The sequence below is a fragment of the Hypomesus nipponensis genome, chromosome 27 (assembly GCF_054491055.1).
Source record: "Hypomesus nipponensis isolate SF chromosome 27, ASM5449105v1, whole genome shotgun sequence".
Classification (NCBI taxonomy): domain Eukaryota; kingdom Metazoa; phylum Chordata; class Actinopteri; order Osmeriformes; family Osmeridae; genus Hypomesus; species Hypomesus nipponensis.
This window is the reverse complement of record NC_140387.1, coordinates 10,815,243-10,828,264: the sequence shown is the minus strand read 5'-3', so window position 1 is coordinate 10,828,264 and position 13,022 is coordinate 10,815,243. Positions and strand designations below refer to the sequence as shown.

Below are 13,022 nucleotides of genomic sequence, written 5' to 3'. Positions count from 1 at the left end.
CGCGAGTGATGGCCAATCAGACAAACTGATCGTCTGTGTGGCTGTATACCCAGCCGAGTTTGATATGTCTCTGTATTCGTACTAGCCTGGCTGCCAGCCCAACTTAGCCCCGCCCAATTTGGTCCAGTACACAGAACAACACAAGGTCAGACTGGGCACTGAAATTCTTAAGACAAGACAACGCAAGCACCTGTTGGTGCTCCTGGTGGGGTTTTTGTACTTTTGAATTCTGTCTCGTAACAAAACGTAACTGTGCTAGGTTGCTAACTCCGTCGGCGGTACAGTACACAACCGGTTACCCTGAGTGCCTGGTGGCACACTGTAACATTTAACCTTTTACCCTGAATAAAATAAAAATATCATGCTACATATAACTAGTATATTGGATTTCTTGCATCATGTGTGTACAAGTTGTTTCATCGATGTTGTGAGACTGTTGCAAACTATTGGTGGCGTTCACGTCCAATCGCGTACTGTAACATTTCATATTTAACTCTAAAAATACAGCAAATTTAGAGCCATAACTAGTGTGTATAGTAGATACACCCCATGTAGACACCATGCTACATCTAGCCAGCGTATTGGATTTTTGCTTAATTTGTGTGAAAGTTGTATTTTGATCTATATTGCGAGTACTTATCCTTACGAAAAAGAAGTATACTTCAAGTTTAGGTATACTTTAGTATAAAAAGTCTACTGTTATCATGGTACTTACAGTATACTAGCAGTGTACTTATTTATATACTATTTTTGTACCAAGTAAACTGAATTGTCCCACTTTTAGGTCATTTTGTACACTTTGAAGTACACTTATAGTGTATTTGAAGTTTACTTTTGAATACTGTAAAGTAGAATGAGTAGTGCACTTTTAGTTTATGAAGTATACTTCCTAAAGTACCTGAAAGTCTACTTTGGAATAATTTCAAATGCAGGTTATTAGTTGAAAGAAGCTATTTGCTGCTTATACAAAAATCCAGCTCTTCTTATCAAACGTAACAGTCATTTAACTCATGGTTACAATGGTAAACCAGCATAACAATGACAATTACCACGCAACAAAACACTACATCCTAAGCAGACACAGAAATTAAGGTTTCAGCTTCAGTAACAAAAAAGTTTCAAGTGCAATGCATAATAGATTTTCCTAGACATGAATAATTAGAATATACAAGACGGATCTAAAAAATGTAACTTGTAATTTACTTTAAAAGTATTTTGACTGTTTTTGCTGTATAAAAAAAAAAAAACGTACATCCTACTCCAGAAGAAATGTATAACATTTTTCGTTTCTAAGCATACTTCTTATAACTTCATCAAAAGTGAACTGTTTTCAAAGGATACTTAAAAGTATATCAAAAGTGAACTATTTTCAAAGCATACTAAAAAGTATATCAAAAGTGAACGTGATCGTGAATATTGAATATCATTTTTTTGTTTTGGTCATTTTAAGATCATCATCTGGATCCTCTGTACACACACACACACACACCGTCACAAAAAGCATGTTCACAAACTGAAAATTGCACAGGTACTCGCTTTTGCTCTCTTTTTGTCCTGTCACAAAAGGACCTCTGCATGAATTGTTCCATGTGAGGTCCATTTTGCCAAGTGGCAAGTACCATGTTATGGCAACTGCTTAAATTAGCACTACACATTTTGTACTTTGTAACAATAGCTGTTTTCTATTATTTTAATGCAAATGCAAACATATCGAGATATATATTGAATATCCTTTTTTTTTTTTTTTTACAATATCGAGATATTTTTCATATATATATCGCCCGGCCCTAGCCATGAGTAGGCCTACACGACACAGGAAACATCACAGAATAGCAGAGAATCAAATAAAATATTTTTATCATAAAGGCATAGGGCTATGCTGCAGTCAACCAAAATAACATGATGGGGTATTCAACATTTAAGGTAGGCTAGACAGTGTCTTACTAATGTGAAAGTATAATTATGAAAAATCTTGAAGTATGCTCAGCCCTGCACGTTTCTTGAATTGCCTGTTTTGTTGCTGTTACAAGTAGGTTTGGCTAGTATTTGAATGCAGCTCCAATCAGCGTCACATACGGGACTGGTGTTGTGCGCGTGTTCAGCGTCTTTTATTATTACCCGTGTTGTACCTAGCTTAATCTACACATTTTCACAATTATTTATATCTGTGTCTGTTTTACGTTATTCCTCAAATATTAATTTTAATATAGATCGATCGTAGAGGAAATAGACATGCAATTTGCCCTCCGAAACAGTTGCGGCAGTATTTGTCCACCCAGAAAAACACCACCAAAGAAAAATACAGCGGGAATTGTGGACAGACGTACTGAAGCCTGATCTAATCTTTCTGCAAATTAGTTTCTTAGCTGCTATCTTACCATTATGACAGTTTGAAACTCGATGTCTGCCAAACCACATGGCATGACAATTGTGAAAGCAATGCTGGCCAGATGCGTAGCCAGCTACAGAATTTAACAACCATTCTAGTCGGACGTATTGCTCTCAAGAAGTCTGCAACTGATACTACACCAGCTGTTTGGAATACTGAACCATGAAAGCGTAGCCACGATCGAGGATAAACAAACAATATAATCACTTTTCTTTGCTATTTCCTGGCATTGCAAGGTATTGCAAAGGAACACTACGATTGATGTTTAATTTGTCGTCAGATTGAGTTTCATTAGACTACTTATCTTGCAATGACTGAACGAGCAAGTAAAAAGCGTCACGTGACGTCTTGGTGTCTTTGAAAATTGACAGAACAAAATAGATTTTTGCTAATGTAGATTAATAAATAAAATCTATCGTTATTACAGAGGAATTTGTCGCTGGAAGATTCTAGAAACCAAGTCATGACAGACCGGAATTTACCGGAGTGGATGTCAAATAATGAAATTACTGCTCTCAAACAGGTAAAAAGATGTACTTACTTGTTTCCTCCATCCGACATGTGTTTTGGTGTAGTGTGATCTATAACAATTGGAAATATTACAGTATGAACTTTAGTATCTATTGTTCCCTGCATCCTAGCCAATAGCAGTTTGAGGCGGGTCTATCTAGGTGTGGTAATCTTCCAATTCCCTGTGGCTCACTCATTTGCCTAAGTTTACCCAAGCACCTGAGCAGAGAAGGGTCATATTCAAATATATAGGCTACCATTACCAACGCACTGTTTTACACAACCTATTTTAGTGAAGCTTGTTTTGTGTGCGTGTAGCACCTTCTGTTAGCTACTCTTTGCTGAATAATAATTGGTTGCTTTGGGTAATTTTACCCTTCAAAAATGTTGGGAAAGTTTAGCTGTTAAACCATAGGCTTTTTAAAAAGTCAAATGCAATGAGTTGAAATGTTTAGCTAATATATGGTTCAGGCATTCATTTTGTATTTACATAGGTTGTGTTTGCATAGGTTGTGTGCAGGGAACCCGAGGGGTGTTCCATCAACGTCGATTAAGGGAAAACGAGACTTATTTCGCCAAGTCTCACTTTAGTGAGAGTTCCGTTCCATTAAAGTGTATTATTCTAGTATTAGCTATGTAACCAAGGTTCGGAACTAGCCTGGTCCGTGTCAGGCTAAAAGTCAAATCAGATCCTCGCCCATCGGCTTGAAGCAACGACCCGGTGGATGTAGTTGGTATTGCATTTACGGTTAGGTTCCCGTGTCTTTCGGTCGTTTTTATTCTATTAACTCCAGTCAACATTTACAAAACTATCTCCCCCAATAATTTTTGTTCCATTCTCGAACCTGGCTCATACTACTACAGGGCTCCAGACTAACTATTTTTTTACTAGGAGCACAGTAGCCCCTGTAGACTGAACATTTTAGGAGCGCAAGCAGAATATTAAGGGGCACACCTTATATTGACCTGCAATGCATTTATTAATGTAACTGGAGAGGGCACAATTCAGTGGCAATTTTAGATACTTTTTAGGAGTGCTCAAGCACTCCTACTATTCTTTTTATATTTTCTTAAATATATTGGGACATACTTAGTTTTTTCATTCAAGATTTTGCATAATAATACACAAATGTATGAATTGTTATCCAGTGAAATTAGGGATTTATATTAGCAAGGGGGTTTACGTTTAGCACTTTTGCAAGGCACTGTATTCATGTCACATTCTCATTGGGGGCTGAGCACCCCTAAAGGTTTATCCTAGAATCGCCCCTGCAACGCACCACATAAGCTTGAGTTTAAATACATTATTTAATGTGACATTACGTACTGTACATGCAAGTCTTAGCTAAATGACTTAAATGTATGATACACTTTTCGATCAGTCCTCCGACACCACAACACGATACTTGCTGAGTATAACAGCGCAACAGCTCAAACACAGGCAGGGATACAGTAGCAACGCTAGCGCTAAATAAGTATTTAGCTGCTCGGCTCCATGATGCCGGGTAAGAAGGGGTCATGAAACTGCTCAACAAAAGAACGAAGGGGCACCCACTTGTCTGGCAGATTAAGATATGATATATCAACATACCTAGACTTTAAGCTACGGTACTAATGCAGAAGGAAAGCTGATATCGCTGTCTTACTAGAACGTCGTATCTATGCGTTGTTGCTAACGTGTGCTGACATTGTGCACACCCAATGAATTCAAAATTTGTAGGTCGCACATGCGCGAGTGCTTGTAAAAAATGCTTGCACTGTCTCAAAAACTGGTCGCAAAATGCGACCATTTGGTCGCAGTCTGGAGCCCTGTACTAGCTTTTTCATAGAACATTTTTCCAGATTTTTGCTAAGTTTGAAACCAATCCGAAATGGGTAAACTAGCACCCCATTTATTTGCCTACGTCATTAAAAGTTGCCTGCAAATGTGCTCGCGGATACTAACCATAGAGTTAATATAACTAGAGACAGCTACTTCTGTCCTCCAAGATGGCGTCCCCATTCATTTCTATGAAAAGTGCTCAGTGGCGCAGTGAGGCAAGCGAGAGCGCGAGACTGGACGCAGCCATCTTTCCACTTCCGTGTCTTCCAGTCTAGCTTTAAACAGTGGCTCTTTTTTTCCCCTAGCTCCGAGACCTCGTGCACGCTTGCAACTAGCTGTACACGTCATACTTTGCGACAACCAGTCGCGAGCATAGATTTATATGGTTACGAGCGTGTGGGCATTGCAGTTGCAGGATCTATGGGCAGAATGGGGTACAAGTCCGATAAGAATCAGACACATGATGCAAACTTAACGGAAATTTATTCTGTCACTGTATAGTATTCCTTTCACTTGTTTTTTAGGCTATATGGCTAAATATAGGGCTATTCTAGATGAAACTCATCACATATGTTGTAGGGATGGGACTTAACAGGAGTTTTCATGTTCGATTATAAATTACGTTATTGAACAATTAATCGATTATTTGCTAAGACATGACGTCACTCCCCCCCCCCCCCCCTCCCTCACAGCGCATTATGCCATCAGACGGATTTTAACAGATAGCGATTGCAACGCATCACTGCCTGGCAACTGCATATACTTTGAAAAATAACATTGGAAAATAATTTTCAAAAGAAATATACATGGTTAAATCCATCCTTTTAAATGTCAAGCTTCTCAACGCTGGCGGAAGCCTAATTATTTGACAATTTAGTTTTAACCTTTAACTACGCTACTTAATGTAAAACTATGAGCGTAGTTGACTGGTCATCAGACTGGACACAAATACACAAGAATAATAACAAAACATGTCTTAATGCCATATTAAATCATTGTTTTAAACTGACAGTCGTGGCAACTTATTAGCAAGATGTAAGCTATAGCTACCTTACGGGCTAGCCTACTTTCGTTAGCTCGCTTGTCATCACACGTCGTCCTAGCTAGTGTAGCCTGAATGGTTTGCTGCTATAGACCGCCGCTGGAATTTATATTTGTTAAATTATATATTAGCGGAGACGTTGAACTATGGTAAGTAAATACAGCGTCACAGTAACTGCAGTAGACTATCTTTCCTTGAGAAATGGTCCCACACTGCACTTCTCCTAGCCCGCTTCATCTTTGCTTGTCTGCTGTAGGAAGTCGCGCTCGCGCAAAATACTGGAAGATATTGTTTTCATAATGGGCGGCAATACGATAACGATTATTCATTAGGCTTGGATTTTTATTCTAATGAATTCTTAATGACAATCAATCGATCATCGATTATTCATTACCCACCCTAATATGTTGCTTTTTTTCTTCGTGATATGAGTATGATTTACAACGCATTGTATCGGATGAAATAAACTGTTAACATGAACAGCTCCGTCGTTGTTCTCGCCAGGCAAAGAAAGCTTAATAGTTATTTTGGTAACCGAAATCTTCCATAATGCAGACTTACCATAGCTTACTGTCAACTTTATATTCAAACGAAATGCCACAAAATTCACACTGCCTTCAATTTCACTTCAGTGTCGAAATGCGACCTGTGTTTTACATGCTCAACCTAGAAAACCAAACGTCTATTAATGGATATAACGTGATCTAACAAGACGTGTTAATAATGTAATTTTAAAAAAAGCTTGAGAAGTGTCTAAAATATACTTTATTGAACATTTGCCTTTGAAAGGGCATATTCATAGAAGCATATAGGCTACAAGATGTTTCCATCAGATGTAAGTGGGGGTGAAACATTCTCCCACAAAAGCAGTCTGGCTCGATGACACGATCAAAAAAAGAATAATGGGTGTGTTTAACAAAAGCTTCTGAAGGCAAGACTAATGTTATTTAAATATATATCATTTCCTATTGTGGTTAACAGTTAAAGTATTCATCTTCGTCTTTGCTCCAGATAGACATGTCAAAAATCTATGCTCGCACTTAACATAATATATTTGCCATCATGTCATGAACGTTTTACGAAAAATCAAATCTGTTTGAAAATAACGGGAATAAACTATATTAACAACATTTCATGTAGGCCTATGTGTGACAACAATTTGCTAAACTTGCTACAACAAGGCGGGGAACTCAAGCCTTTTCTCCCTGTGCTCTTTCAATATAAGTCTATGGCTCATTCAGCTCAATGTAAATCGGCTATCGGCCAATGTGAACTTTTGTGCTCGTGCCCTGTTAGTATCCGCAGGCACATTTGCAGGCAACTTTTCTTGACGTAAGCAAATAAATGGGCTGATAGTTTACCCATTTCGGATTGGTCTCAAACTTAGCAAACATCTGGAAAATGTTTCTATGAAAAAGTTAGTAGTATGAGCCAGGTTCGAGAATCCTAAAACAATTATTGGGGGAGATAGTTTTGTAAATGTTGACTGGAGTTAATAGAATAAAAACGACCGGAAAAAAAACCTAACCGTAATGCAATACCACCTACATCCACCGGGGCCGTTGCTTCAAGCCGAGGGGCGAGGGGTGGGGGCTTGGCACTAGGTCTCGGAGCAAGGGAAAAAAAGAGCCACTGTTTAAAGCCAGACCGGAAGACACGAAAGTGGAAATGCGGCCGCATCCAGTCTCGCGCTCTCGCTTGCCTCACTGCGCCACTGAGCACTTTTCATAGAAATGACTGGGGATGCCATCTTGGAAGACAAAAGTAGCTTACTCTAGTTATATTAATTCTATGAGTCAAACTAAACTAAAATGTGTTGCAAATAATTTCAAACAGGCGGAAACAAGATCTCAAAAGACAGTTCCGTCGAGTAAATTCCTGCGCGCAAAGAACTTCAGTCTATGTTCGGAAACGTAAATTCGGACTTTTTGAAGTGCAGACATGAATGATTCATGAATTATTATTAATTTAAATTAACAAGTTAAGAAATTATGTAATTTTATCTGTTTTCAAAAGCCATTGGTTAATTGACATAAAATAAGGCCTGAGAAACTAAGCAGAGCGTCAAGACAAATTACAATCAATTATGGTGTATCCGTTATTTGACAAGCCTGTGGTGGATGAAGGTGCTCAGATTATACAAAGAGCGTTTATCCCACTAGCTCCGAGGGTCTTCAGAGACAGAAGTAATGCTTCCCTGACCAGTATCTGTGCAAGAAGTATTGGTTCAGCAAGCCCAGCATAGTTTATCTAGATAGATTTAATTGTCATTCTTAAAAAAATAAAAAAAGAAACATATATACAAAAAATATATATGTAAAATAACACTCTTAAAGATGGCAAGGAACACATACAAGCAGCTTACCCTCCTTTGTTGAAAGTCATAGAAAGGAGAGTAGACTATAATAGTAGAAAGGAGGGTAGTAGACTGCAGTCTAGGTAGGCCTAGACTATGTAGTCTGCTGGAATCACACACAAGGAAGCAAACCCACTGTAGCCAAGCCTTGACACTGTTCAGTCTGTCTGCATATGTCTATGTCTTTGCATGTGAGACGTTCTTGAACTATGCCAGGAAATATGAAGGGTATACCTTGTTCCAAAGCAGTACCTGAATATTATCATTTTTCAGGTAATCTTGAAACACAAAGAATCAAATACTTTTTATTCAAGTGTACAAAGTATTTTCATTGTTTAAAGTAACCTATATGTTGACAAGCCTCTATATTACCTCTCCTTTGGCTTCCCCAATATTATAGGTGCAATATACTGTCCCCATGGGACGATCCAGGCCCATTGGAAGACTCGGGGTGACTGCCTGGTGCCCCCATGGTTGAAAGTGTTTCTAAAATGCCCTCTTAGACCAAGTGCCCTACTGTCTGCCAATCACATTGTGAAATATGCTTGAATGCACAGGATGCCCCATGCAATAAATGACAGTGTGCCCTCTATACATGTAAAAAATGTCTTTGAGTTCCTTTATAGTATAGAAAATGTGTTGCAGTACTGTATAAGGTGCCCTTACAATGGCCTCAATTGGACTATTCCCATGCCCTTACTTCCAAAGGAAAAAAGGTGCTGTTATGAAGTGCCCTTTATGCTGCCCCTACATGACAGTGTCCCAAATGTTGCCCTTCCCAAAGAAGACAATTATGTGTCTCCCCTAATGTTCCCAGTAGGGCATGCTTTCCCAAAGTGAGGCTGTGACAACACTTGGCACAGCCACAGTCTGTCACTGTCCAAGCCCCCTCTGGATCTGTGGAGGCAGACTATGTTAATTGGAAATACTCGTAATATAATAATGATAGTCATACTGAGCAATTTTAAATGACTGTTCTGCTAAACAAAATGTGCAGTTTGGGTCACCTTCTGATCTAAAAAGTCAGTGCTGGATCTGTGCAAAGTCATTTCAGTGAATCCCCATTTCAAGTCATGGTCATCTTTCTCTTATCTTAAAGCTCAGCATTTAGCCTATCAGCTAATAAATGTGTATGGCAAAGTTATTTTGAATTCATTTTAGATTTTGTTCAAGATGTGAAGACAAAAACATTATTAGCCCACATCAATCGCAATTAACCATGGTATACTTCAGTGCTTTGAATTGTATCAATTGCTGCCATGTTCTTTTTGGGGCTTTTATTCTCAATCTCCTGTTGAGAAATATCGGCCATAGGTTAGCCTACTGTCAGAACGGTTTCAGACAGCTCATCAAATTACGCTAATTAAATTATCAGTAGGCCTTAATGCATATGTTAAGTAGATTTGGTAAGTCTACAATTTACGCATTTTAACGGTCGTTAGTAACAAGTTGTCTCCCTTGCCATGTTAATTGCGGCAACATTGCCCTTTTTGGGGACAACCAGAGCCTGTTTAAGGAGAGCCTTGCCACTCCCTATTAAACCCCATTGTACCGAATTTGGCTGCACGGCTAAATTTGTCTCTTTTGCCTGATTGTCGTTGAAAAATCTCCGATTTGATTGTAGTTTGTGCATGTTCAACATAGATTATAGGTTGAAAATTGAATGAACGCTCACTTATGTCCTTTTGATTTCTTACATGGTGAGTCGTTGTTGCCCATAACACGCTAGCATTCTGCTACTGAATGCTGATTGGTTAGAAAAGGACTGATACGACCAGAGCTCCCGCTTGATGGCATCCGAAGCGGAATCAGAATGTCGGAGCATTAGCAACATTAGCAACAACATTAGCAAGCCAAAACTCTTTCAAGCATGTGTATTGACAGGGAGAGCCTAACCTGTCAGCTGTGTTGTCGATGCCCTGAGAGAAAAAAGGAAGTGACCAGAGCTTGCCGTCAAGCAGTAGCTCTGGTCGTACGATGTGTATGACGTCAATGACATTTTCAAAAGCTTTTTAGAACAGAAAGGCGACTTTCAAAAAATCTAAAACCCGGCAGTGTGTATTTTTTTTGGCATCCCCTTTCGAATTCAGAATTCAAATTACTGGACAAAAAATTATATCCTGAGAAAAGTGGATTTTGAGGGGTACCGCTCCATAGACCTCCATTTATTCTGCACTCGCTCGTTAGCGCCGTCACATGGAATTTCAACCAGTTCAGAACCCGGAAGTTTCCCGAGAGTGGCAGTTCTCTCTATATTAGACATTCTCTGGGACAACTAAAAAAACACCCCTCTGCTGCTTTACGCTTTACTTTTTGCGACATAACTCCTCTTTTTGACGATCGCCTGATCTGGGCTGCACAGTCTAAGCTTATTGTGGTCTAGCTTGAATTAGCGTTGCCTGTTAGTGGAACGGAACGTTAGTGGAACGGAACGTTAGTGGAACGGCTTGAGGCTTAAGTGTAAGTTGACGTTTACCCAAGTGAGACTTATTCGTGTTAGCGCGACCTGCGTTAGCGACGTTGATCGAACACCCCCCGGGAGTTTCAAGCCCAAGACTGGCCCACTTTTTTGGTATCATTGGGTGATACAAAAAGTTAGCCTGACGTTGTCATACTCATAATTCTAGTCAGAATATGAGTCTTATAACTCTCCGTTAGGCTGTGACTATGGGGCGTGTTTCAACCGAACTCATTAAAAAAAATGCCTCTTTGCTCAATTTTATAGACCTACAACCAATCAGAGCAACGTAATATGTTATTTGTTGAAAACGAATTCAACCCAAGCGCTCTTTCGTGAAGTTGTTGATTACGTTACTGTTGATCATCTGTCCATCATCGTATAAAGCCCGGCCTGGCAATTTCATTGGTCCGCCCAGATCCTGGTTTTATATAGTTTGTCCCCAATACAAGCCCCTCCAGACTCAACTTCACAACCACATTTTTTGTGGGCGGGGCTAAGTTGGGCTGGCAGCCAGGCTAACAAAAAGTATCTAAAGTAAAGTAACTTATATTTTAATTAATTTAAATATTTTGCTTTCAGGCCCAAAACCGGCCCACATCTTTTTTTTTTTTTTTTATGGTATAGCCTACCAAAAGGCTAGCTAATAGGTCGCTGCTTGCGAATAGGTTGACAACGCTACAACAATATTAGACAAATAATGACGTTGCTAATGCTAATAATCATTAAGCCTATAACTCTCAATACAAGTTGCCACTTGTGTTTGTCTTCTTGAAAATAAATCGGTAAGCTAGGTTCATTTGGCATCCTCCTCTTCCAATGCCTTTTTTTTTTTTTTTTTTTTTCAACCTGGCTTTTTCAGTCCCTCCTGGCCTCTTCCTCCCATCCATCCTCCCTCACGCGTATCGTTATGGTAGGGCCGAGTTTAAAGTTCTCTCTGCAGCACAATAGCTATGTAATGATATCTCCTTAGTGTTCATTGTGTTCATTATTGTTATTTATATCAGTTTAGAAAGATCAAATGGGATTAGGCACGGAGGCTGAAATGAACACACGTGCTCAACAACAGGGCTGTATCTGATTTCATCATCTTTACAAATACAGTTGCATCTGTTGCCTTTAATTATATTTAATGAGAAATTAAAAGATGAAAACAGTACATTGTCCCTATCTGTCAAAGTTTATAAACAGGCGGTTACTTTCATGCAGTTTTCACTGAACATGCTTTAATATTCACTGTTGTATGTTTCGTGTAGGTATTGTTTCCAGTGGTGTCAGAGTGAATGTCAGACTGTTTAAACATTAGTATAGGTCTTCCCTCTCAAACACAGCCTAAACATTATTATTATTATTTTTTGCTTCAATAGGCTCAATCAGGATTCCATAAGAGAAATGTCATAGAGGAAGATCTCCCTTATCTGGAGTTTACTGCCACAGTCATATACAGTCATGAGAAGAATGACTGCTCGTTTTTGTTGCAGGATTTAAGGTAATTTGCAGAATTTTTATGCAGCCAGACAGGCCAAGACTGGCTTGAAAAGTCACTGTCCTAAATCAACACACTGAATTGCTTTGCAATATTTATCAGGGTGTTAGTTCACTGTTTTTTCAATATACTACCATTTTCAGAAAGTACGGCTACAGTATTAGTCAGCTGTTTATTTCAGTCTCTCAATAGTTTAAAGCCTCCTTGTTTGTCCCTTAGGGCTGGTCTAGAGCACAGTTCTGCCATAGGATTTGATATAGAATGGCCACCTTGCTTCCTCAAGGGGCAGAAGAAGAAAGTTGCATTGATCCAGCTGTGTACCTCAGAGGAGAAATGCTACCTCTTTCACCTCTCCTCAATGACAGGTACAGTCTGCAATGGAAATGTATTTTGCTTTCCCCTCCATCAGATATAACTACTTTGTCTGTTGATGATCATAGTATTTGCACAGTGCATTGCTCTGCATATCCACAGAGACATTCACACTGCACAATATTTAACTGAAATAATGTCAAACCAATGGCGATTAAACATGTATTTCAGGATTTCCAACTGGTCTGAAGTTGTTGCTGGAGGATGAGTCTGTTATAAAAGTTGGCGTGGGAATCGAGGGAGACATGTGGAAGTTACTGTCAGACTTCAGTATCAAAATGACTAACTTTGTGGAGCTGGGAGATTTAGCAAATGAAAAAGTAAGGCTAGCCAATCTGTGCTACACAAACAAGGTTCATAGCCCTTCTTCTTTGACACAACCTTCATTTTACGCTACAGCTAAGATGTGTGGAGAAGTGGAGTCTGGCTGGGCTCGTTATGCACCTTTTCAGGAAGAGGCTCTTCAAAAGTAAACATGTTCGCTGCAGCAATTGGGATAGCTTACATCTCTCCGAGGACCAGAAAAGATACGCTGCCACAGATGCTTATGTGAGTGTGTACATGGGTTTCATGTACAGTAGAATGTG

At 39.2% G+C, this 13,022-nt stretch overlaps 1 protein-coding gene across 3 annotated transcripts in view; it reads left to right on the top strand.

The window, feature by feature from the left end:
* The first annotated feature begins 2,284 nt into the window (after window positions 1–2,284).
* wrn (WRN RecQ like helicase) overlaps window positions 2,285–13,022 on the top strand; it is a 72,973-nt gene continuing 62,235 nt past the window's right edge. The window contains exons 1-6 of one of the 3 annotated variants that reach the window (XM_084693653.1): window positions 2,285–2,625; window positions 2,817–2,912; window positions 11,945–12,066; window positions 12,283–12,428; window positions 12,607–12,755; window positions 12,835–12,984. In XM_084693653.1, coding sequence (XP_084549779.1) covers window positions 2,853–2,912; window positions 11,945–12,066; window positions 12,283–12,428; window positions 12,607–12,755; window positions 12,835–12,984 — 627 coding nt within the window. In that variant the 5' untranslated portion in view covers window positions 2,285–2,625; window positions 2,817–2,852. Of the gene's footprint in view, window positions 2,626–2,816; window positions 2,913–5,894; window positions 5,913–11,944; window positions 12,067–12,282; window positions 12,429–12,606; window positions 12,756–12,834; window positions 12,985–13,022 lie in introns of those variants that run through there. The other 2 variants (XM_084693654.1, XM_084693655.1) reach the window with 2 other exon arrangements.